At 40.9% G+C, this 26,680-nt stretch overlaps 1 protein-coding gene across 2 annotated transcripts in view; it reads right to left on the reverse strand.

Annotated features, from left to right (window-relative positions):
- The window catches only part of oxr1a (oxidation resistance 1a), a 214,533-nt gene extending 188,578 nt beyond the window's left edge, over positions 1 to 25,955 (reverse strand). The window contains exons 1-2 of one of the 2 annotated variants that reach the window (XM_036129399.1): positions 25,789 to 25,955; positions 11,446 to 11,531 (exon numbers count right to left, since the gene is read on the reverse strand). In XM_036129399.1, the coding sequence (XP_035985292.1) occupies positions 11,446 to 11,462 (17 nt within the window). In that variant the 5' untranslated portion in view covers positions 11,463 to 11,531; positions 25,789 to 25,955. The remainder of the gene's footprint in view (positions 1 to 11,445; positions 11,532 to 25,788) is intronic. The other variant, XM_036129408.1, reaches the window with a different exon arrangement.
- Positions 25,956 to 26,680: the final 725 nt, after the last annotated feature.

Below are 26,680 nucleotides of genomic sequence, written 5' to 3' on the forward strand. Positions count from 1 at the left end.
GGGGGGTTAATGGAGCACAGCATGCACTACGCTCCCCAAACACAATTCCTTTTCCTCTGCATACATAAATAAATAGTCAAGTGCAAGGCCGCTTGATGTCAGCAGCTCAGAGTCAAGGACGGGTATGCAGGTGGGACTGCATCAGGGCTGAATGTGAGATTTATTTTTTTCTTATAGATAAACCTTACACACTAACACATACAGAGGCTTGGATTCAGGAGCTTACAGATTCAGTTCTATACAGAAAACCCTTTTATTATCTTTAGTTGTCACTTCATATATGTAATTAATTAATACAGTATATTTTTCAGTGATGTTATCAAGGCGTTGGTTGTTTGTACCTTTAATACTTTATCGGTTGGTTTTACTGGGTTTTTTTTATAACTCCCTCTGCAGGCGAAGAAGCAGACTCAGAGAATGTCATTGTGCTTTCATTTCCTCTCCTCTTTCTTTTACCTCTTCTCCCTTTTAGCAGTTTGAGTCATCTGTTTCTCTCCTTTTTTCCTCTTTTACCTTCCCTTTTCAGTGTCCACTGAACATGAAATAGTCCCAGCATAAATTCTAATAAAGCTTCTTGCATATATAATTCAAGTGGAGAACTATGGCGAAAGCAGTAAGGCTCCACTTGTGAAAGTAAAATCTGTTGGGCTCTTTTTGGTGTTAAACAACAATTCTTAATGCTACATTGCCTGACAGGACACAGAAAAAATTAATGTGAGATTTACTGATTAACAGAGATAACATTAAAGATGGTGACAATGAAACACAGATCAGTGTTAAAGGTGTCAGAGCTGCAGACCATTGCAGTGAAAGTTTATCAAGGACCAATTAGGGAGTATGTGGCATCACAAATAAAAGTTTCTTCTTTGTATCTTGAAATTGTTATGACTCATTTGGTAATGCTAACATCATGCAGATACATTACCAAACCATAACACCATTACTGTGCATACTATCCTGCACAGAATGTTAAAAAAAGCACATGCAGTCATTATTTTCCATCCAACTAGAGACTTACAGATTACAGCATCCAATCAAGCAAATGAATGTGCTATTAGCATGGCAATCCCTTGCAAGCATGGTGATCCCTTGTGGTGACTATTTAATAGAAAGATTAAAAAGATATTAAAAATGACTTAAAAATAAAGTATTACCATCATTATCAAAAAGACTGCATTGAGGGTGTGATGTTAAAGAGTTTCCATTGACGGTTGCAACAAAAACAAACATCTATGCACAGGAATTGTGACTGCAACTGCAGCAAATAAGTTGGCATAGAAAGGACAGAGAGTGTACAATAACCCATTTTAAACCCACTTCATTTTAAATTTTAAACAAACAAATTAGTCAGCTTCTCTTTTGGAAAGGATTGTGCAAATTATTGTAGATCCGAAGGTCATTTGCCTTATTAAAATCCAGTTTGTAAATTGTTTTGGGAACGAAAAAAAAAAAAAAAAGATTCATAGTAATGAATAGTCTAGTAATATCAGAAAAGGATTTGGGTCTGTAGACCCATTTCTTTGAAAACACTTTATTTAGCCAATTTGAATAAATTAATTCAAAGTATATTTTGGTACCCCAAATTTTGGATTTAAGTAAAAAACCTTGGATAGATGTGACATAAAAATGCTTTGTATTGTACCTAACATTTTAAATTGTAACTTGTCTGTAAAAATGTTGCCCTGATTAAAAATAAAAAAAGTTTCCAACGCACTTTGGACATCTCTGCTTTAGTGCCATCCGGTGCTTATGGCGCGTCTATCATCATGTGTGTAATAGTTTCATGCTTCTAACATCAGGTGGTGGTGGAATTGCCGTGTTGGGGCTGAAAACTGGCAGTCAGATCTGGCAACCCTGGTTCTGAGAGTTCTCAAAAATCTTTCGCACCGCACTTGTGCTCCCACCGTCTGTGTCCGTTGTTCCTTCCCACCCTCACCACTTTATGCGCTGCACAATTCAACAAATGTTTACCCACTGAAAGTTTTACTGCAGTTTAACTAGAGCAGAATAAATCATATATTCTTTATTGCTGAGCAGCAACACAAAACGATGGCTCAGAACGCCACAACTAGCTCACAACATTAGCAACAGTTAAACGGAACTGGGACAGCTGTCTGTCTTGAGGTTACTGTCCAGAAGGAGCATATTGCTGAGAGACTGGTCTCTTTTAGAATACGCTCACAGACACCGCTCTCTCCGGATGCTCTCTCTGATACGGACTGGACTCACACGCAGAATAAGCCTCGCATGCTTTGACTCATGGATTTGGGACTGTGTTGTCTCACAGCGGAGCGCTGAGGTATTCTCTCGTTTCTGTATCTACGGACTTTGAGCCTGAATTGAAGGAGCAATCTTCTTCCCACTCTGCAAACCAGGTGGGGGATATATCCCCCCCCCCCCCCCCCCGCTAGGGCAACCTCAAAGCCCATGTTCTGAGTGATTTGTTTTACTTCTTTGGATGAAATTGTGAATATTATAGGGCTGGGAAAGTTAACGTGTTAATTTTGCGTTAATTCATTAGACTATTAACGGCGATATTTACTTTAACGCGCATTAACGCATGTTGCTCACATGCTTTTATTTTGTGAAGGTCTGTTGCTGCGGTGTAGGGGTTTGAGTCAGAACAGTAGGTGGCAATAATGCGCCAATAACCTCGCTGTCAGCCCAGCCTCAGATTCAAAGAGGAAGAAAGGTGCTGGCCGGAAAAAAACAAAGCCGACATGCGGAAGGCGGTGTTTCCCGCAGGAATTTGCTTAGGCGAGGCGGTGAGTTGGCGAACAGAACAAGTTTTGTGCGGAGCGGAGCGGGGGGGCACGCGAGAAAGAAACAACAAAAAAACGCGTGTTAACGTCAAATAAACATGCACGCATATCGAGTTAGCAAGCATTTTAGTTTAAAGTTCTTCCAGCAATGAATATGACAGAAACTTATCACTTAAATGCCAAACACACTCTAGACATCACCAAACAATTCAATGACTCAGAGAAGCTAACCAATGTAATGGTGAAGTGGATAGCTACTGTAGACCTTTTTTTGTGCTTCACACTTTGGTATTGAACATAAAATGGTAATGCTGCTCCCTGCTGTTACCTCAGAAATTGCCGGTTTTTGGTAGATTTTTTCCCAATAAAGAGAATTTCCTGCCAGTGGCAATAAGCTTTAATTTACTATTATTGCTATTTTTTGTTTTACATGTTTAAGTTGAGCTTTACACTAAATATGTTACTGATAAGTGCTACAAATGTTACAACAATTTTATTCATATGGCAGCAGAACATTAAAATAAAAGTGCTCTTTACACTACTTTTGAATTCATTTATGGAGTTTGTAAATACAATGCGATTAATCATGATTAATCAGGCAAATTATGCAATTAAAGATTTTAATCGTTGCCCAGCCCTAGAATATTATAATCCATAAAAGCGATTTAAGATACTATTCATCCATTTTTGAATTAAAGTATTTTTTTTCAATTTAATGATTATATTATTAAATTATATTATTTATTTTTCCTCATGTCTCCAGTCTTTATTGTGTTACCAACCACAGTGATACTCGCCATCCTTTTAAAAATAATTTTGCCACCCAAAGCTGCCCACTCCCACCATGCGGGATCCCAATGCAGGGCTCCAGTTTAGGGTCCGTGCCATTTTGGCAACACAATCAGGGTTTTCCCAAATGGGATGGGCAAGATCGACTTAAACGTTTGTCACAATATTTTGGGCCTTTTATTGTGATAGCGATAAAAATTATTATAGAAAGCATTTAAAAATCTGTCCGGTCTTCCCGGCACAGTAACTGCAGCTAATCATGTGTTAAAAGACATTTACATTACTGCCCAGGTGGAACCAACAGTGGAGAAAACATTACACGTAGCAATCGCAACACTGCTTTCAGTCTTTGGGGTCAGTAGGCTTCAAGCCGGATTTATTGCCGTCACAATGCAACAAAATTCTTACGGCGATTAAAACCAAAAAGCACAACAGGGTATTGACAGCTTCCCATCACTAGTTCCCAATGTTTTTAAAGCAAAATGTAAGTCGGTGCTTGCATTGGAGAGATGAAGAACCTTAATTAACAATAAAAGGAGCACATAAATGGCTTCACTGCCATTTTTTCCTGCTTCACATGAACTAAAACAAAAAGCATCATATAACAGCAGTGAGGTCAGATGTGCTATTCATTCCGGAGGGTGACTTACTCTTTTCACAACATGACAGATAAAAAGGCAGCTGTGATTACTCTTTCAGTATGCTGCTTTTCACAAAGTGGCGAGACGGACCATGAATTAAGGTTCCCTTCAGACGTTAAAGCAGAGGATGTCATGGAGGGTGGAGCAGCTCGCGGTTGACACGCTGCCTCCCGTTTAGAACGCATGTTCTTTCTCAAGTTTCACACTTATTTGTCGTTTGTGACTCCATCCAGATTTGAAAAAGGAAAGAAACAGCAGGGTCTGAATTACCAAGGTCACGGCTGTAAGAGTTAAATCTGACACCATTAATATGGTTGTCTGTGTGTATGGACACAAGCAGCAGACTCATAATAATCTTGTCCTCATGCATGTCTCGCACGGTTCAGAAATGCAAATGCGCGCGATGCAAAACAAAGAAAACAACCGTTCCTCAGCTACAGGTAGGATTTTAAAACAGAAGTCAGCTGGTGAACAAAACCAGACAATTTCACTCTTGGCTGGCCATGATGGGTCAACAGCTGGTTGGAAACCATCAGTGAATGAACCCATAAGCGGGTCACACACACTGGCATGAAAACACTTCAGTGAGGAGGGTGTTACTATCTAAAAAGACTCCAAGTCAAAGGTTTTATTATCATGGAGCCATTTCAAGACCAAAACGAGGAACTACAAAAAACGTGCAAGAAGCTTCTAGAAATTGGAAATTGTATTTTCAATGAAGGCATGTGAGCTGTTCCTGGGGGGTGCCGAAGCTGAACACATTTCTACCAAGTTACCTTGTTTCGTCCTTTTTCAAAGTCTAATTCTATACATCACGGGACATGCTGGGTTGGCAGTCTACGGGAAATCTCAGAGTTCAAGGGGTCAAACAGAGACTGATGTCAGTAAGGCCAGCTGCCATAAATATGCAAAATACTTATTTAAAGATACGAAGGACCGTCTACAACTCGTAAACTGTATAACTCCTAATTTCTACCAACTCCTAAATCACTTTGTCTTTAGCTTGAGACAATATTTTCTACAGTAGGAGTTGTGTAACACCTACTGCTCTCTCACGTAGATGGTGGGATATCACCTCTGCTTCGAATACAAATAAAGATTATGACAAAAAGGCTTTTTTAGTTTCCGGTATAGTTACAAAGTTGAATGACTTACCAGTTTAATGTATAAAAACACATCACGTAAAACCAACTTGAATATTAAGTCGGAAAGATATGGTATGTGAGACAATGTTGAAAAATGTTTTTATGTCATATAGTATATCCTAGAGTCTCTAAAAGTAGAATGGGAGGCAGATCCTTTAGCCATCAGGCTCCTCTCCTGTGGAACCAACTCCCAGTTTTGGTCCGTGAGGCAGACACCCTGTCTACTTTTAAGAATAATCTTAAAACTTTCCTTTTTGACAAAGCTTATAGTTAGAGTGGCTCATGTTACCCTGAGTTACATCTATAGTTATGCTGCTATAGGCTTAGGCTACTGGAGGACATCAGGATCTATTTTTCTCACTCTACTGATTTCTACTGTTCTTCAATTATGCATTGCTTGTCGTCATTTCAGCTTTTAACTTTTTGCCCTCTCTCTTTTTTCTTCATAGAAGGTACACCTGGTCTGGCGTTCTGTTAACTCTGACATCATCCAGGGAAGACAGATCACTCGCTATTACCATCTAATGTAGAACAGATTACTGGATCAATGTTTGCTTCTTTGCTTTTTTGTCTCTCTTGTTGTGTCTCTGCTCTGTCTTCTGTAACCTCCAGTCGGTCGAGGCAGATGACCGTTCATACTGAGCCCGGTTCTGCCGGAGGTTTTTCCTTCCCGTTAATGGGGAGTTTTTCTTCCCACTGTCGCTTCATGCTTGCTCAGTATGAGGGATTGCTGCAAAGCCATGGACAATGCAGATGGCTCTCCCTGTGGCTCTACGCTTCTTTAGCAGTGAATGCTGCTTGTCGGGACTTTGATGCAATCAACTGGGTTTCCTTAGATAGGAAATGTTTGACCAATCTGTATAATCTGACCCAATCTGTATGAATTGAATTTGACTTTGTTAAGTGCCTTGAGAAGACATGTTTCATGAACTGGTGCTATATAAATAAAATTGAATAGTATAGATTATATTTTCAAATGTTGAAACTATGGGGGGGGGGGGGGTTATAATACTGTGTGGGGAAACCCAGCTTGTCAGGTAGGCTCATCCTCAAAGTTAACATGAGAACCTGGTGAGGTAGAGTCAGAGAAACGCTAGTTTAAAAACAAACTGAACTAAATTGGTGTCAAAGGCGAACACGACCACTGCAGGGTGGATGTTTTTTGGATTTAAACCAAATACCGCCCCCACTTAATTTGTCTGAGCCAGTAGGTCGTGACGATATACTTGCGTTAATATGCCGTTATCATATTAGTTGAACAAGATCTCCAAATGACAACAATATGATTTATCACAATAATTTTTTGAAAAACGTATCGTTCAGCAAAATGCGTTATTGTGACAGGTCTAGAAATATAGTCTGACCTGTAAAGGGGTAAATGTGGTATGCCTGTGTTCTTTGTAGTATTTTACAGTTCCCTCTGTCCCATGAAGCAAGTTTTTGCTCCATTACAAGGTTTTTAAGTATGCTGTAACTTTGGGATGGTTTTTAAATAAAACATACATTTATTTTAATACAAGCAATTTATGGTTGAGAAAAATATTAATTGTATTCAGAAAGTAAAAGAATAAGTTTAAAGCTAAAGCGGAATAAAATGAATACAGCATCGGCAGGTGAGAGCTTCTCTGATCGGTGCATGAGAATTTTCTACGTTAACTACTTCACACGGCCCCCCACATCTGTGAAAACGACAAGAAAAATTCACAAGCCATGCCTAAAACTGCATCTTTACCATCTTAAAACTTTAACAGGATGTGCAGCTGGTTTTAATGGAGCTGGCATATTAAAGAGGCCATAAAAATCAGACTCGGTCATGTCATAAATGTTCAGAAATTGCAGAGTATTAATAGTGGATTTTTAGTGTCCTAGTTTTATGAGGAACACATGTAGAAATAAACAATCATGCAGCGAGAACCCTCAGCTCATCCACAACAGCGAGACAGCACCTTCTGTCAAAGAGGGCTAAACAAAGGAACCCTCTTCCTTAAGTTACACCAAATGTTTTCCAACATTGTCAGGATGTTCAAATCAAATTTACCAAAAGACTTTTAAATACTTGTGTTGTGACTCGAGGGAGCGATTGAAAAGAGAAAAAAAAGAAGAGAGGCCTCATTTACAAAGATTTACTGCAGAGCAATCTCTGGATGACAGAGACTGTCCTTTTGTGACTTGATCAGCAAAAAAAAAAAAAAAAAAAAAAGGTGACAGGCTTTTCAGCATTTGCATTTGAAAATGGCAGCTGAACAGAGTCATTCTGAGCATATCTGTGTCATCGACTGTGCTGACACAGCTCCCCAAAGATGGAGGCCCGGCATGGTTTAATCATCTCCTCACACGCTGTATGATGATTACACACAGCAGCATGAGACGGCTAAAGGGATGCAGCATCGGGACAGCATCGCATTATTATACATTTACGTTTCCCCTTTCCCCGTGGAAGCTGTATACTGTTAATGCAGCAACAAAGTTTTAATGCTGACCTAAGGGCTGAACTCGGTGGGTTACTTTGAAAAGTGCAACTCTGGAAGAATAAGGAATCAATATAGTACCAGTGTATAGGTAACTTCTGAACGAAGTTTTAAATGCACCAGGTAGAGATGAGAAAATATGGAGAGATCTTTGTGAGTAGTCAAGATGTATAAAAATATTCTAACAAGACATTCTGAAAGGTACTGGTTTGGATGGGGATGGGGCGTTATGATAAACTCTTTAGTGACTGGGGTGAAAATCCAACTAACCTTCAGTACCAAAGTTCTCACTTGTGGGTCGTTCTCCATGTCAAAGTGAAAGACGCTGCTCTCTGGCTCGCTGTTTTTTTTTCCTGAACATGATTGCAAAGTAGGGTTAACCTCACTGTGGGCTGAATACTGCAGCCTTTTCCTGGAGAAGGAATCATCCAGCTTTTTGATAGAGGAGTAGCGGCCTAGTGGCTAGACCAAGGAGTCCAACCTGGGACCAGGTTTGACTCCCCCGACTGCCGCCCTGGGTCCCTGAACAAGACCCATCAGCCCCAGAACACTCTGCATCGTGGCAGCACACTACTCCCTAGGGGATGGGTTAATTGCAGGACACATTTTATTGAAATCTACAAACAAAAAAAAGGTTGCAATGACAAATAAAGATGATTATTACCATCTTGCTGTGAGTCAGACATTGGCTTTTCTGTGATTCTTTGCCACGATTGACATGGCGGCGCCTGTCAACCAAACCTGGAGGCTCGTCAGTAACTGACCAATCAGCAATCGCAATTTTTCCTAAAAGTTAAACATCCCTTACCTGCATGAGCTGCAGAGCCTTTAGCTCCAACAACATTGCCGGGATTTTACATTAACACATTGCTGTCAGAGGGATTTAGCTAAAAGACATCAGTAAAAAAAAATTCAAAAATGGTTAAACGCTGTCAGTGAGGAAAGTATAATTCAGTCACATGTTATCCTGGCTTTTTTTTTTTTTTTAAATGGGGAAATACAGTTTTTTTGCCCCCTTTCCCAAAACCTTAAAAAGGAGTCTAGAAAAATGTAAACGAGGGATAAAAGCATGCAACCTCCCATTTTAATATTCAGTGATAAGTCAAATTTACACTCCTAATACAGAATTTCACTGTAAATTCTTGGCATGGATAGCTCGATAGCAGCTTAAAAACATCTGCTGCAGTCTGCAATAACTATTTTAATCTACTAACATATCGGGTTTTTAAATGTGGGTTTTAATGTTTATTTGTCCGTGGTTACCTTGAAATAACATTGACAACTCATTAGAAAATGTATTCCCGCTGTATTTTTTGCTTTAATGTTGATAGAAAAGGCAAAAATGCCTCATAGTTGCGCACAGAGCTACACTATCGGCGCCACTAACGTCTTTGTTTTTGGGGGTAAGATCGGTCTTGGGTTCACTTCCATGTGGGAGGAGCAACCTTACAGTTTGTGTAAAAACGGCACATGTAATAATTTTGTTATTGATAAATTGTTGTATTTCAAATAAGATTGTTCTGATCCCATCTAAAGTATTCTTTTAAGCTATTTAGAAGATCCGTATCAAAGGCCTTGAATAAACAACTCCAGATACCGGTTGTTGTTACGCTGCCTCTACTGTGCTCCCTTACTGAACTTACACATCCCTCAGCAATGCCGGCCCTTTAAAACTAAATAAAATACATAAATAAATCATGGTGTTCATTGTGCCCATGATTTGCAACTGATGGTCTGATAAACTTAGGTTTTTGCTTGAAGTCTTTACAGTGATGTTTCCACTAAAAGAGAGACCGTATGGAGTGCTGCAGTTTGCCATGTCATGTGACTTCCTTCGTGAACTGTGAACACATCTTTCACCAGAGACCAGGACATTGCAAATGAAACACCCGCTATAAAAGTTTTCTGGAGGTTTATTTTTCTTTCCTGAAATCACAATTAAACTTGCTAAATGATCAATAACTCATATCAAAATAGAAAGGAGGCATGGTAGCACACTGCTCTAGATGAAAACATCACCAGCAGGAGTTTATATGTTTAAATAGGTTTATATACAGTGTTACAAACAAATGGCTTTCTCTCAAAGCTCCTGCTGGGATAACACATCTACCTGTAGGAAATATTTTCTGCTGCCTCCTGGTGGCATTCATGTTAAACACAATTACAATAGATAATGTAAAGCGAATTACCACAGTGTGTTATTTTGCAATATATACACGGCACTGACTTTGCTATAGCATCAGACAGGAAATCTGAAAATCCCGATCAGGACTTCCCTTACTTTTCCTCATGTTTCAGTTATTTATTTATTTATTTATTTTTTTGTCGAGGATACCGGATGTGAAACACTTTGAACTCTCCTGGCAGATGAAATGTGGTTATAATGTTAAACCGCTTACAGATCTGAGCAGGAAAACAAAACACAACACTTTGTCACTAAAATGTAAGATGATGTGAAAAATTTAAACCTAACCCTCGGGGTCCGACACATAAACTAGGAATAACACTGTGCTTCTCATCGGTTGTGACTTTAAGCAACCCCATATCTCCTCATTTTGGCAATGAGTGGTGGTAAAAAAAAACAAACACAGTAACGTAAAAGACTAAAGAACATGCACAATTATTCTTTATCTAGAAAGAATCTACTTCTGTGCAATAAACTGAACAATTTTACTGTATTCATTCATTTTTAATAATGCGGCATGTGAGAACTTTTTCAATTTTTCCAACAACAAATCTTTTACTGTTAAGAACGAATGTGAAATTAAGGACAAATTCTCAATCAGACCCAAACACCCCTGGTCGCTTATTATAAAGGATGACATTTTCTGCTTAGGAAGCCAGCTACATCAGTGATAAACACAGAAATAATTCATTGCTTAGCAAACTTGGTCATTGTTTTTAAAAACAGTAAACGTTACAGGGCAATACGAAGAAATATGAAAATATGCACTTTATTTTGGTTTAGACCTTGAAGTTGTACCATTTTAAATTAGATTGTAAAACTAGGATTCCAATTTCCTCCTTCAAAAAAATAAGTAAAGAATAAATTTATTCTAGAAAGAAATGCACCTTAGAAAGTAAAAAGAAAAGAAAAAAACGTTGATGCTTATTCTCAAATATGTAATTTTATTTTATCATCAAAGCCCAACATGTCCAGGGCTAGTTGTTTACCGCCTATATTTTGGGTTCCCCCTCTGTCCATGTTGCATCCCCACCAGTAACACAACGTGACCTTTAACAGCTTGCAGTCAACATGTAGAGAAGCCAAACTGATGAATCATTCATGTAGAATGTATGCAACCATGGGCCGCATTAAAAATGCACAGGTTTGTACATTGGACTACCAAAACATCCTGCATAAGGTTCAAGGAAAATATTCACGCTTATGTTTGAAGGCTAACCTTTAGTGCAATACGGCAGGTGCATATATCTGTGGGTCTCATATTACATAACACACCGTGTGTTTTGTACTATGACCTGATTACACCTCTTACCTTTTGCTTCTGATGTGTTTGTCGAGTTGCGATATCAGCCATTACCATCCTTTTCTTTCTAACTCCCAGATATCTCTGCTGACTTTTTTCAGATTTCTTTTTATGCATACACAAGAATAGATCAAAAGTGACATTGCGCTGACCTTTTGGTGCTGAACATCTTGCCGGCGTCTTCTTTCTCTTGCTAGGGGGCTTTGGGAGGTCGAGTTTTGATGTTGCCTTTTCAAACCTGCAGGAAGCAAACACACACACACACAGAGTCAGCACAAAGGCAGGGTCAGGGGACAGAGGGGGGGGGGGGGGGGGACTGGGAGATTTTCAGCATCACGGTGAGCCCTCCAGTTGTCCGAAAGCCTCGGCCGCACTGACCTCCTCAGCCTCCATTAGCTGGCCTCAAACTGAGCGATTCAAATTGAGTGGACGTGGCACGGGCGCAGAGCTCAGCTAACAAGCAAAGACAATGCGCGGAGTCAAATGGCATTTTTAATAATTATTTGCCTTACCTCGCCACACCATTTAAAGCTGAATGGAATTAATTGGGTATGAGGCTCGACTGGAACAATCAAAACGTAATTAAAAAACAGGGAGCATTGTCTAATGCAAACATGTCACACACAGGCCATTTAAGTAGCACGCCCTCTGAAAGATGAAGTCCCAATGAGGCCGTTTTGCCGCTTTCATTTCTGCTGCATGAAGCCCGCAAGTTGGCCTCCGCTCTTTTATGTAAAGGTTATCATGGACTGTGGAGGCGGAGCCGAGGTAAAAGAAGATAGGATTCAATAATTAATGCAGAGGTCTATACGGGCCTCACTTCTCACCCTCTGCTGTCGGTAATGAGATGAGTGGAGGGACAGAGGGAGAGGAAGAGAAGGGACTAAAGCACCGACGCCGGCCAACGTCTGCGGTCATCCTCTCGTCCAAGTGAGCGGCAGTCCACACCAGCTCATCACGTCAGAGTGTGAAATACCCTGAGGGCCTTATTCTTAACCCTTTCCGTCGGTGTTGGCACACGCAGCTTCCTAACAACTTTAAGGACAGAATTTATCTAAACGTTTATTTAGAATGTTGCCAGGCTCCAGTCATCGTTTTACAGGCAGATTCTTTTTTTTATTCTTTTTAATCCATGGTTCTGTGGCGTTATAAGAAAATGTGAGGAAATCCTGTGAGCTCTGTTAGGCTAACAGGAACCCAAACAGAGATTTCCTTAGGATTTAAAGCAACCTGAATTTTCTTTTAGATGCAGGAGCCTTGATACTCATTCGGATCACCCTTAGTTATTAATGAGAAACAAACGTGTAAGCAATCAAAACAGATAGGAAAATAATAATTCAACATATTGTCTGCTGCATGAACTACATGCAAAGACATTGAAATTGTCCTCCATTCCCACTTAAGATGCTGGTGCGGTCAGTTCTGCTCAGATCTACGGTCTAACCAACTCAGCATGTTTGTTTACTTTGTCTCTTTTTCCCCTGCTGGGAATCGGCCAGCTTTCAGCCGCCAATCAAGCACCGACAGGGATACACCCGTCAAGCTGCTGAGGAAAACAAAAGCTACTCATGTGATCCAGTGTCCCTTTCCCCACAACGTCTTCAGTTTCAATAACTTCAGTCAGATTTCACCATGACATCATGGTTGCTGTCAGGATGCCAACAGGAATCGCAGGGGTTAATAATTCAAGGCTAGTTATACAAGAGCTGGTATAAGAGGCAAACAAAATTAAAAATTACATTTAACACTGCATTCACAGCAACATCTAGCATATTCAAGGATATTTAGCACCTGCCTCTGGGGTCAAACATTAACGATTTTGATAACAGCATTGTAGTTTCTCTAACACTAGAGTTATAAAGGTCAAATGAACCGACTGTGTTGGCAGGCTATTTAACCAACACTATGTCAACTGGTTCGCAGCTTTCTTTGGTGTGGTATTTTAAAAGATGGGTTTCAAAGACGACACACAAGCTCCTCATTTGCTATGCCACTGAGACAGAGAACAGGCACAAGGGGAGGAGTACAGCGGAGTACATGTGTTGTCCTCTACTGACATACAAATAGAGCATGTGCCACCGCAGAAGAAGCTCCTCTCTTTTACCCCTGTTCTGAGGTGTGCCTCAGAGCAACTTGTATTGGTTCTGTGTTTTTAAATGCAAATAAGACCGTCCACATGACCATGTCACACAGAGTTCCACTCCACCCCGTTCGGCCATATTTGTGATTTAATAACAGAGATATGACTATCTAGCAGTGCAAAAACCTTTTATTGATTATTTATTAATTAAAAAGATACAACAATGGAATACATGTTCATCCAGCCTTACATCTTTGAGCCAGAGTCTGAGCCAGAGCGAGAGGAGGATGAAAACAACAAACTTCAGCTTGGAGAGCAAAATTGCTGCCAGAAATAAAAACGGCAGATTTGTTAAGTTGGTTAGCTGGAAAAAGTATCGTAATAGGGAACAAAACTAAACACATTGAAAAGTATGACCCAAACAAAGATATCTACGCAGCACCTGGAGACACTACTTTTCTACGCTCCTAGAGACTCTAACACACATTTGTTTTGTATACAACATTTATTTAAAAGCTAAATATGTAACTTTTTCTTGGTATGTCCCCTTTAAGTTTATATCTAAAGTATTGGTTACCATAATGAATATTGTCACAAAAGTTGCAGTATTATTGCAATTAAATGTTTTTCTGGCATTTTGAAAGTGTTTTGTCTGTGTTTAAACTGTCCTTGGTTTCATGCTTTACATGCTGTGTTGCAAGAGATCTGCTCCATGATCAAACAGGGAACGAGCCAAACAAGCTAAGCCACAGCATTCAGCCGAATAAGTCAATCGGTAAAGCAAACAATGCTATCGGCTAAATTATCTTGTATGCAGTGGTAACCCTTACTGTTTTATAGATCCAGCGTCGCCGTGTCAGAACTTTAGTCTGGGAAGATAGGAGCTAGTTTGGCATCAGTGGTTCCCAACGAGTTACATCTTCAACATTTTATCTAATTTCTCACAGGAATGGGTTTCTCATCCAGACTGGTAAAAACACCGTCTCCCACCTCCTACCCCAACCATTGGCTGTCCCACAGAACCTGACTCTGTTATTCTTTTAAAGTGTGTCCTTATTACCAAAGCAAATTAAAAAGCCAGCTTCTAAATCTTCAACAGAACCTTTGTTGAATTTAGCATTATAAACTTTAGGCGCCTAATCAAATAGATCCTGTGGGATAACGTTCTGTCAAAGCTCTTGATTAACTGGTTCTTCGACATTCCAGTCCTCTCCTTGTTATCATGATCATGTGGGTGAGAAAAAATATACAAGTGAATGAAGTTAGCTTCCTGGTACTGCTGCTGACCTTAGACATAGAGCGAGGGTAATAAACAACATCATCCTGGGGGGGAGCTCGGAGTAGAGCTACTGCTCCTCTGCACCGAAAGGTTTTAGTTTTTGATCTGAAATGCTTCTAGGACATCTCCCATCAGAGGTTTCCTGAGGCTAACCCAGGAGGGAGACCCAAAACTAGCTGATGAGACTGCCCTGGAAATGTCCTGGGATCCCCCAGAAAAAGAGGACTAAAACCCATTGGTTATTTCAAGGGAATACGCTGTTGGTTTTGTTCACCTGCTTTTTTTTAATCTTTTTTATTTCATCGTTACTCCGTGAAGCCTCACTACGGCCGTGCTCACCCCCTGGCTTCCATCTCAAAGGCAAAACTTGTTTGAGGATGTTTTTCCTGCCAGGCTTCATTAAATCAACCTTGTGTTTCAGCTTAATTGTCTCTGGCCATGCAGAGCATGCTGACAAACACCATCAGCATCCGAGCATGTAATGGATCGAGGCGAATCCGTCCGACTCACAGATGGATCAGGAGGTATCGTCTGTGTTTGGTACAAGACTTCTGTGTCCAGAGCCGCCGACTGTAAAAACAACGAGGTGCCAGTGAAGTGCACAGTACAACAAGATGCAGGATGCTTTTTACTCTGAGAGCTACTTCGTAGAATGCAATGATGAGCTAAGCATGTTATATAATGCAGTGCCTTGCTGGCATTTCATGAGCTAGATCGACAAAGTATTGCATAAATGGGAATTGAATGGAAGAAAATGGTCATACACGACCCCCCCACAAATACATTCAAGTTTGTGATTGTAATATGATAAAATGTGAAATGTAAAAACACTGTACACACATCTAATCCTTCCAGATGTAAACAATAATGTTGCATGGTTTAGACTTCAACAGTCACAAACAAGCCAACAATGTGAATGAAGATATGAGCTGAGCTGACACTTGGATGGAAAAAGCAGATGGAGCGGTAGAAGAAGAGTATTGATTTATGGGAGGATTAGCTGGCCCAGCATGAAGTTAAAGTGGAAACTGTTATACAGGAAAGCACAGAAGAAAAAAGGCCAGCAAAGGCCACAACGATACAGTTGCCAGGGCTAGATATTTTAGGCGATGCCAGTCCGCCTACCTTTAAAGTTTAACTCAAATGAAACAACTCTGCTCTATTTATAACTAGGATGATGTGGGGCTTTTATTTTCATAATTCCTGCATCCGGAGAAGTGGATAGGTAGAACATTTGTTCTTGGAGCTCAGCACAAGCCCCTCCTTGAGATGAAACTGTGGAGCATTTGCCAAGACAAATGTTAATCCATGCTGGACTAAACCAAAATCTTAGTGCAGTTCCTGCATTCACATTTCAGTTTGAGCCCGGTGTGCTGCAGTAATATGACTCATCTTCCCTTCTGTTCCTCACTGCTGTCCCTTGTTTGTCCCACAGTCGGCACCTCTCCATTGCTTACGTCTCTCCCCCTCAAACCCCTCATCTCCCCTTTCTCTTCTCAATTCCTATCCTTGGCTGGATCTGATGGCACTTACCGGCCCTGATTGCATTCTGTTTCCTGAGTTAATAAAGGGTCACAACTGGTCGGCAGGAAACACAATGCCATTATGGTAATGATCAGTCAATTAAGGTGCAGGGAATAGACACCATCTTTGTCATTTCTGACTCCCAGACTTGTGTTGGGCTATTGGTATTGCATGTTATCTTCCAAAAGGCATCTCATCTAAATGTCTAGGATAAAACCAGCCACATCTGCAAGTTTAATTGATGCGATCTTTGATATAAATGCTTTAAAGCACAGGCAAATAAAATATCCCAGTATAAACATTTGTCCGAAACGCATAACAACACCTTTGTCATGTCTGAATTTACCATCAAAACATCTATTAGCAGTAATGGTGCCTTTATACTGACATCAACTTTAAGCTTTCACTTGCAGAATTTGCAACAGGTAAGAGTTGACGGCCTTTTTTAAGTAAAAAAGTGTGTTCCAAGTTTCCAATTTTAGTTTTTCCTACAGTTGAACAGAAAATCAAGAAGGTAGTCAAAGTCAAGCTTTATCTAAAATATATTGATTTTTACTACATTTGATGCAACTCAAAATTTAAAACTGTGGTGGATTTTATTTGCAATGATCTGCTTCCAGCTCAGTAATATAAATTACAGAAGCTATTTGAGATGTAGGTCGGAGTTCTAAGAAAACAAGCTACCCTGTCAAATTTTCCTACCATAGTGTTTCTCAACAGCGCTACATGTATCGGTTGTTTAAAGTTGATTTATGCATTTGTTGTCAGAACAGTGCATTAAAAAGGGATGTTCCATTTCAACATTTTATGGTCACTATTTATTTTTTATTTTTTTAGAAAATATACAATTTTAAGGTAAAAAAAAAATTAAAAAAATAAAAAATAAAAAAAAAATAAAAAAAGGTACATAGCCACATTATATGCCTATGCCAAAAAGACCAAAATCCAGTTGATTATGATAAAATAAGGCTATATACTCCAAGCATCCATCCAGATAGAGTTTTGATAGTACTTTTTGAGCCTAAAAATAACCAGCTCATCAGGCGCGATGAGCAGATATACGTGGCACCATCTACCAGCAGTACCGCAGAGCTATCAGAAAGCTAGATGGCGACTACTAAATCAAAATTAAATAACTCAGGACCGAGCCTGACCACTGAAACGCCTCATGGTAAAGCACCAGCTCGACGTGATCGAAGACCAGCCGTTATAAGTTAAATAAACTAATCTACAGCAACTCTAAGAGCCTAAGACACTTTTCGTTGTCCTTGTACTGAAATGTGCTATACAAATAAATTTGGCTTGCCTCATGTCAGAACATCATGGAGAAACGAATTTCCCGTTCATAAACAGAAACGGGGACACGGCATCAAGGTAAAAATCAATCAGTTAATCAATCCCTTTATAATGCTGTTTGTACTTAAGACTGTAGAAGCTAAGAAGACCATTGCTACAACTATTATCACAGTATTAATAAGGACGTTTACTCACGTCAATCAACTCTTCAGGCAAATCTGAGCGATCGGCAGCTTTAGCTTCCACTTCTGTGAACACCAATGTTCATACTGTATTCCCTGCTTCTGTGCTTTTGTGTCTCTGCTCTGTCCTCTCTAACCCCAAGTGGGTTGAGACAGATGACCGTTCACACTCAGCCTAGTTCTACTGGAGGTTTCCTTCCTGTTAAAGGGGAGTTTTCCTCTCCACTGTCACTTCATGCATGCTCAGTATGAGGGATTGCTGCAAATCCATGGACAATGCAGACGACTGTCCCCTGTGGCTCTACGCTCTTTCATAAGGAGTGAATGCTGCTTGTCAAGACCCGATGCAATCTGCTGGGTTTCCTTAAATAGGAAACTTTTTGACCAATATGACTGGATGATTTGATTGAATTTGTAAAGTGCCTTGATATGACATGTGTTGTGAATTGGTGCTATATAAATAAAATTGGGTTTTGAACTCTTTAACCTGGTATTTTTATTTAAGCTGACAAGAATGGGCCATTAGCAAATGTAGATTGTAAAATATCCTCTGTTCAGTGACATCAGGGAACAGGGATGGGTTTCCGAACACTTCCAACATCTGTTTTCTGGAGAACACTGGATGCAGGACCTACCCGCTGGACAGAGGGACATGCACATTTAAGTACGAACTTCTTCCTACAACCAGCACAATTACTGCTGGTTTCAGTCTGCGGGTCACATCCTCAACGATCTTTGTCTATGCTTGTAAACGTATGAGTTTCAGTTTTTGACCAAGGCTTCAATCAACTCTATAATGTGACTATTTAAATTTGCTGACAATAAGCCACACTGGCTTATCATTTTTTTTAGGGCCCTGAGTACAGCTGAAACATTAGTCATTCATTTTTGCAGCCTTTAAAGCAAAGCACTAAGTTTGTGAAGCAAAACAACTTGTCCTCAGTTCTCTTTGCACACGATTACCTGGAACCAGATCGAAATATATTACCAGCTCAATTATCAACAACTCAACTCTCTTGTCAAAAATAGAGTAAACACGTTATAGTTAGCCTTAACACTTCAACAAGCTGCCACAAATAAAAGACAAATAAATCAGGAAAAGGAGTGAGATGTGAGTTTACTGATGATTGCAACAGCATGTGTTGAGTAGGTTTCGGGAATTACCGCATAGCAATTGATGAAAACTGATAAACTCTTACTGATGTTTGTAAACCCTAAAACTGAAGGTGTGGTTTGCATTTGTTACATTGGCAAATATAATTGTATGCAGCTACTGTGCACCATATAGCTCAATTGAACAAAATATTATAAGTGCTGTCCTGAGAAACCCAAACTTGTGAATTTTATAATATTCAAGTGATACGTTAAAATAACATTTTCAAGAATAAACACAACATTGATTTTATTCTTGCATTAGACTAGGGTCTTTGTGTATCTTTCACTCTCAGGTACAGAAAAAAGATTTCCTTGTCAGTTCATCCCTAAATGTTAGTTTTATATATTTGTCTTTACCCGATGTATGCTGCATTGGATGGACCCAGTGAGAACTTCCTAGGAGCTTGGTAGTTGGGTTTCTAATGAATAATGAAATATTCTAGCCAGAACAAAGTATGTTGTTATTTTTTTTGCCTCATGAAGAAAAGGAAAGCATTTCTCTGACCCTGGTATGTACGACCCCTTTAGTGGGTAAAAAAGACAAAAGGTTGAAAAAAAAAAAAAAACACTTTCAAGTTCACGTAAAATGAACAGTTAGTATCTACGTTTTAGCCTTGATAAAGACTGTTCAGTCTTTTCATGCCAAGAGAAGAAACGACACTGTGTGATCAAATTAAACTAACGATAAAAGATTGTTACTTACAAAGTAAGTAACATTCATTGGGTTAACCAGGAATTACAGAAAAGAACCAGCGGGAATCAGATTTACAATAGCAAGTCACAAGAACTGACACTACAGACAAGCGGACTACTGGGGTCCATTTCAAGGAGATCACCCTCTGTGGAACATGATCTGCTGCTTTTTCAGTTCATGTCATCAGTCCATGATGACGACAGTCAAATAAACAAAAGGAAAACTTCAGCTTTCCAGCCGAGTTGCTGGTGGCAAGGTATGTACGTGGACTGGGGCACTGTCAGTTTGAGTTAAAGGCACGTACCGGGCCGGGTTGGGGACCGCTCTCTGCCGAGACTCTCCAGTGTGATATTAGGCTGACAGAGACAAACGCCCGTGGATTGTCAGTCAACAATGACCCCGTCCCCTTGCTGTGATTCAATTAGCTTTCAGGCTGTCTCCAAGTGGAACTAAAGGCAATGCTTGCTTAACTCTACTGATGGGGCCAGGTCAGATTTCAGTGTTTCCCGCAGCGCTATCTTGGCGTGGCAGCCGCCACGCCAAAGTCACGCTACCGCCACGCCAACATTCCAACAAAAAAAAAAAACAAACAAAAAAAAAACAAAAAAAAAAAGTGACGTTAACACGCGCTTTCGCGCGTGCGTGAATGGCATGGAAAAAACACATGGATACCCCCGCTCCGCGACTCTGTCCGCGGAAAACGTGTCGTCCACCCCCCCACGCTCCACGACTCGGCCCTCGGAAAGCGTGTCGTCCACCGTCCACCTCTCTGCACGTGGCTGGCAGCAGGCTTCCATGACACGTTGTGTAAAATCTGCACTTTTGTCTGAAAACGGTAACCTGAGCAGAGTTGGGAAAAACGTGAACTCGCTGCTTTCAAACTAAATCGAAGGGCAAACCAATTTAATCACTCCATGAAAGCTCCAAGTCTGCCTCCAACTTCCTTTATCCCATCCATATGATCTCTGATCTTGGTCACATGGCCACGCTCTGGACAACTGGGAGGAAAGAGGAGAGTGGATTGTTGAACAGCAAGGGAGGAGGAGACACGAGGGAGTCGTTGGGCTGGGTTCCTGTGGCTTAGCACAGCAAATCCTCTAATCCTCCAACCAGTTCCATGGAGCTGTTTACTGCATGTAGGTAAAGCTATGACGGACCAAAACCAGGAGTGGCCCACCACTGAGTAAGCCATGTCCCACTGCCGCTCAGCCTTGACCTTACTTATTCTTCACCTGCTCTTTTGAGAAGACCGCAGAGGACGTTCATCCCCCCATAAGCCCATTTGGAGATTATCATGATTAGACTGTGGGATAACAGAGAGACAGCCCAACAAAAGCAGTGAAGATCACACAGATGGAAGTGAGACAACAAATCAGCCATGATCGCTGTGCTTTTTAGCATCCCAAATCAATTCTTTTTTTCCCCCATTTTCTTTTTAAAGCTTTTCTAGATATAAACAGGACGTAGATGTTTTGTCAAGGAAAAATGCATCTCGTCTCAAAGACACATTAAACATTTGGTCCTTTTCTAATCTTTCTCTACAATCTCTATAGTAACAAATTGTAAAAAAAAAAAAAAAAAAAAGCTAAGTCCTTGATATCAAATTAGCACAGGAATCAACAAATTCAAGACGGTCCTTGTTGTTCTTCAGGCCTTCGGTAACTCTATAAGCTACATACGGGCTTTTTACAACTCCCTCAGCTGCTGCTGCTCTCTGGCAAAAGGTTCAGAGGCTTCAAATGCACAACAACCAGATTCTACATACGACTGCTAAACTTCATACAACAATGTGCACCAAATAGGGTTGCAACATTACACAATGCCAACGTTAAATACCGCAATCACATTACGAACTGTAATCGCCCCGCTCTACTGTCTTTTGTTTTTGTTGAGACAAAATCCCCACCACTCTGTCAGCTTCAGCAACTTAACCAATACATTCTACATCAGCTGTGGGCATCAAGGGCAGTCAAAGTCTAATATTAGCATTCAAAGCATGAAACCATAGCTTGAAAAATGCAATAGTGCACCAAATACTGTATCAAAGCAGCCCTTTGTGATATGGCGCATGCTGGTGGTGAGACGACTGCGATGTGATAACTTGTGCAGCTCTAATGTCAGATTAGATGAGTTCATCTGAATTCTTCGCCCAGCTCTTTAAAGGCCCGTCATTTTACTCGGCTCCCTGGGATCAGGAGCGTAGTGATTTGAGTTCCAGGCGACAACTTCTACAGAACATCTTCAGTTCAGGGTTAGGCACAGATTGGTACCGGTCAGTCTTAGAAGCAGCTTGTTACAAGCGCTATTGTTCCATCTGGTCTATCTGATGCAAAAAAAAAAAAAAAAATCTAAGGAGAGCCTTACATATATTCCAATATGCATCACGCTGGTTTGTTCATGTCTTATCATTTAAGAACAAAAGCGTGCATTCACTAGACGATATTTTGTTTCATAATCTCCCACCCCTACCCAAAAAAATACTCTCAAAAAACCGCCATCTACTTTGCTCAAAATGTGTCTTAAAAACAGAGCTTGGCAACACGTGAGCTCTGTTGTTGCCAACTTGACATTTCTTTTGCTCATTCACAGAGGTTTTACCTGTGTGGCGATGCGTTCATGAGCTTAGCGCAGCTGCATCTGTTGCAAACCGACACGTCTGCAGAGCGTTGAAGACAACAGACACTGAGGTCTCCAACGGGTTCAGCTTATCAAAAAAAAAATTATTTTTTTTTAATTGAAAAAAAAAGTTCAGAGATGCACATGAAATATAAATTACAAAATCTCTAAAACGAATTGCATTTGTTCCCTCTAAAGGAGCGTGTTTGAAATTATTTCTACTACATGAATCCAGTTCAGTTTCATCAGTAGCACGCAGTAATCAATTGGTAACAGCAAGCACACACTGATGATGGCAAGGGGAGGGATTAATCAAAGCCGGAGGCGCCGTGCATAATTTGATCGTGACAGCTATTACTCAAGGGGTGTGTGTGTGTGTGTGTGTGTGTGTGTGTGTGTGTGTGTGTGTGTGTGTGTGTGTGTGTGTGTGTGTGTGTGTGTGTGTGTGTCCTCCAAGCTTTACGGCTGTGATATTTCAAACAAGAACTCAACAAGTGAATCTAAAGTTCACAGAGCTGAAAGAATGAGTGTATTATTCTGGCGAGAGACACAATTTTTTTATTTTCCTTCGGTAGGTTCGTCATTTCAGGGTGCAAAACGCCAACAACAACTAACCAATCATCTTTACGAAGTAGATTTTAATTCAACTTGCTGATGAAATGATGTTCCCAGAAGGATCAACTCGTCCACCAGTCAATATGGTCCATAAATAAGTTCATGTGCACCAAGAACTCGGCTGGTGACCTAAAAATTTGTCAATTTTCAGCTTAATCTGGAAACTTAGGACACCCCATCTTTGGGCTGATCAGCAAACATCATTCGTCAACCCTATACCAGATCACACCTACAATAAAAAAAAAAAAAAGTGTCCAGTGTGGAAGCTGACACAAGCTATGTTTGGTATTCACAATCAGAGTGAAATATATTTGGATGAAAAAAAAAAAAGAAAGAAAGAAATCAGACTGCCCCTTTCATATGGGCATGTATAGGCAACTGGCTTTATTCAAAATAGAACCATTCTAACATGCGCATGTATCAAATTTCCCTAAAAATAAAAAATAAAATATGCATTGCTGAATAAATAACAATTTTGAGCTCTTTGAATGTTTCAAATAGAAAGGTTGTATTGGAAGCGCAGACAGGTTTGCTCCCCCACATGTTTCCGACACCCAACTAAGCGGAAATACGTCACGTTTACGTCGGGCACACATGTGCAGTCAGGTCAGTTTGCCTCATTCGGAATAACTTGTTTTTGACAAGCGTTTAAATGCACGTCGATCAGATTATCAATCGGCATAAACCACCCCTCTCATTCGGATTACAATTTCATTCTGATTGAGCTGAATCTGCTCGCAATATTCCGATTGCCTTGTTCACATGACACATTTTTAACCCGATCTGCCCTTTATTCCAATTACTTTAGCCCATGTAAACGTAGCTACTGTGTGAAGACGTTCTTTTCAGTGGAGATGAGTCAACTAAAGTTAGTGAAAGCTCGAAGGTGTGAGTAGATACGCAAACAAAACAGAAACCTCATGACACGTCGAGACAAGGTTCACTCAGGCTGCCAGAGAGAGTGAGACGTTTAACAGATAACAGGAAGGCTGATAGAGAAACAGCAAAGCTGCTCCAGTTTTATCCTTCTGAGTCGTCTCTTGTGGAAAATGCTGGATTCAAACCTTTACAATAACTAGAGAAAGACTACTGCATATAAAATTATTTCTTTACCGTTTCCTCCTTGAGTACTCAATAACAGACCCATACAGAGGATTTGTCAAGAAAAAAGTCAAATGAAGTAATTTTTTTGTATCACTCCACAACAGACAGCAGCAGAAAACAGAAAGGAGCTAAACGGAGCAAAAATGCAGAAATTTGGCTCAGTTTGATCCTTTTGAAGAGTCCAATGGCGTCTGTCACAGAACGTGCTGAATTTGGAAATGATTGCATTCTTTTGGAAATCTTCCAGTCAAATTAAGGTTGGAGTGAAAGAGATTATATGCTATTATTTTTGGTACTCCGGCTTTAATCATAGGTAAAAAAAAATTTTTTTTCCTGTCACGTCAAGCAGCAAAAAACAAAAACAACAAAAAAAAACCCCGACAGGTCACAGCTGTGTCAGTGATTAGAAAATTGGCTATGAAGCCTCAGAACGGCGAATATCTAAGGCAGGGCTCTGCCACTGTTACAAACCAAAGGGCCATATCTGCTCTCAGCCCAGCTAAATAAAACTACTTCAAAGCTGCAAATGTTGTACGACCTTGTGGGGGAAAAAAAGGTCACTTATAAATGTTGATAAAGATCTACTATAAGAAAATGTTGTCATTCTTTAAAGAGTTCTACCATTTTAAAATGAAGAAAAGCATAAATCTTTTCCAAAAAGAAGATGGAAAAAAAATTCTTCTGTACCTTGATATTAGTGGAAAATTTGTTTCCAACTTAATGACAAGAAACAATCTAAAACACATGACTGGTCCTTTTAGTGTCATTCTGCTGTGAAGGCTTATTCTAAATATTCCTTGAAAAACTAAAAAATCTGCTAAACCCAGCATTTTTTATTATATATTTGATTAGATATAATAAAATAAAAAAAAGGTGTAATTCCTAGCCACAATTATCACGGCCCATTGAGGAAGTCCTAAGAGCCCTTTGGGGCTCCGGAGCAGCAGGTTGCAGATCCCTGCTCCAAGAGATGCATCTACCCAAACTGCAGCAAATCGACGAACCTTTTATCAGCTTATACCTCATCAAGAAGAATAATAAAGCCTCACTTCACCCTTAAAGCTCCTTCTACTTTCGTCAACCTTCGTTTTCTCACTGACCTTGAGCAAACTACCTCGCAGAATATTGCAGCAGAGTGAGTTGGTGAAGAGTGATCCAGTTTCCACTCCTGTCAGCTCCGAACAACCCGACTCCTCTCTCTGGACTGGGATGTTTTATTAGGGGGAGGTATAATGAGAGATTAAAAAGGAACCTGAACGTACACACACACACACACACACACACACACACACACACACACACACACACATCCAGGCTTCCAGCCATGGAACCCTGCAGGCAGCTCACTCTGCACCTTAAGGGACTATACCTCATATCATTATGCAATGCTGTAATAGGCTTAGCTGCACACTACTCTGCAGGGGAGGGGAGCTATTGGCCTCACTCAGATGACTCACTTCATTAAGCCTGCCTTCCTCAGAGCTTCAGTTTGGGAGAACTTTCCATCTTAGAGCGCCGACTTCTGAAGACACCTACAGTGTATAAGGGTTGAAAAGGGGGCTGTAACGCCCCTGATCAGGATGACTTTATTTCTAATTCCTCCCGTGTTGGTTGCATCATTTACTTTTTGCATTATTGAGTCAGTCTACTTATACCTAAGCGTGTTCCTGCAGGCTACTTTCTCGCGCTTTAACGCAGGGATGGGAGCCGGCAGGTCACTTTAACGCACCTTTAATTGAGCCACCAGCAGCATCCCCCCTCCTCCCCTCCCATCCAGAACTATTTTTAACGCGGCAGGTCCACCAGCTGCACGGAAACGCAACTCTTCTGCAAACACCAAAACCTCGACGAGGAGACGGAGCGGACCGGACCGGCCCGGACCAACGCTACAACATCGATCCAAACAACTGCGGCTCGGTTTCGGCGAACGCGCGGCGCGTCACCACTCACTTTCAGAGAGGCTCGGATGGCCGACGTCCCGCAGGAGATGCTCGGACACGCGTCCCCCCTACCGGGCGGGAGGCTGTGCTGTGGCCGTGGATGGAAGCGCGCTTCCTCAGCAGCAGGCGTGTGCCGTAGCGGGAATGTACACAGAGGCAGACATGCGGAGTCATTTGACCTTCTCCCAATAGGAACTACCATCGGCGCGACGTAGCGGAGGGGAGGAGCGGACCGTACCAAGCGGAAGGTCCCGGCCGGCGAAGGAGGGGGGCGGGGCGGGGAGGGGAGCTGTCATGCTGGGATGTTTCCACGGAGGCTGCAGGGATGGGGCTCACGCAGAGCACGCAGGGCAGGGACACACACGGGCAATGCAGCATGTTATGTGTGTTTGAGAGCGGAGGCCAAGCCCAGCTGATGAGCCCGGTCACTCCCCAGCAGAGAGCGACCTGTCCCAAGCTGTTTACGTTGATGCTGTGACCCTGCAGATACAATTTCTCCTGCATGGGAAATGGACAAACAGGCGACCGCACGACACATGCTGCGATTGCCCTTTCAGGTCTGTTCAGTTAATTGGGTCTGAGCGTGGAAACAAGAAGCAGAAAGTGGTGCGAGGGAGGGTTAGTAGCAAATAAAAATCTAAAAAAAAAAAAAAGACAGAAAGAAAGAAAGAAAGAAAGAAAGAACGAAAGGGAGAAGTGCACAGTGCGTGATGTGGGCCTACACTACTTGGAAGTTCTCACAGCCACAGCCCTCCATGTGCTTTTAGGGGATTATTATAGACAGACAGTCAAGACGCAGGGAACAACTGTAAGGTGGAAGGGAAACGTGTAAAAATCAGAAAAGTGTAGTAAGTAGACCCACCTTGTTTGAGACAATGTCTAAAACAGTTTACACCTAGAAA

This window comes from Fundulus heteroclitus, chromosome 3, assembly GCF_011125445.2.
Source record: "Fundulus heteroclitus isolate FHET01 chromosome 3, MU-UCD_Fhet_4.1, whole genome shotgun sequence".
Classification (NCBI taxonomy): domain Eukaryota; kingdom Metazoa; phylum Chordata; class Actinopteri; order Cyprinodontiformes; family Fundulidae; genus Fundulus; species Fundulus heteroclitus.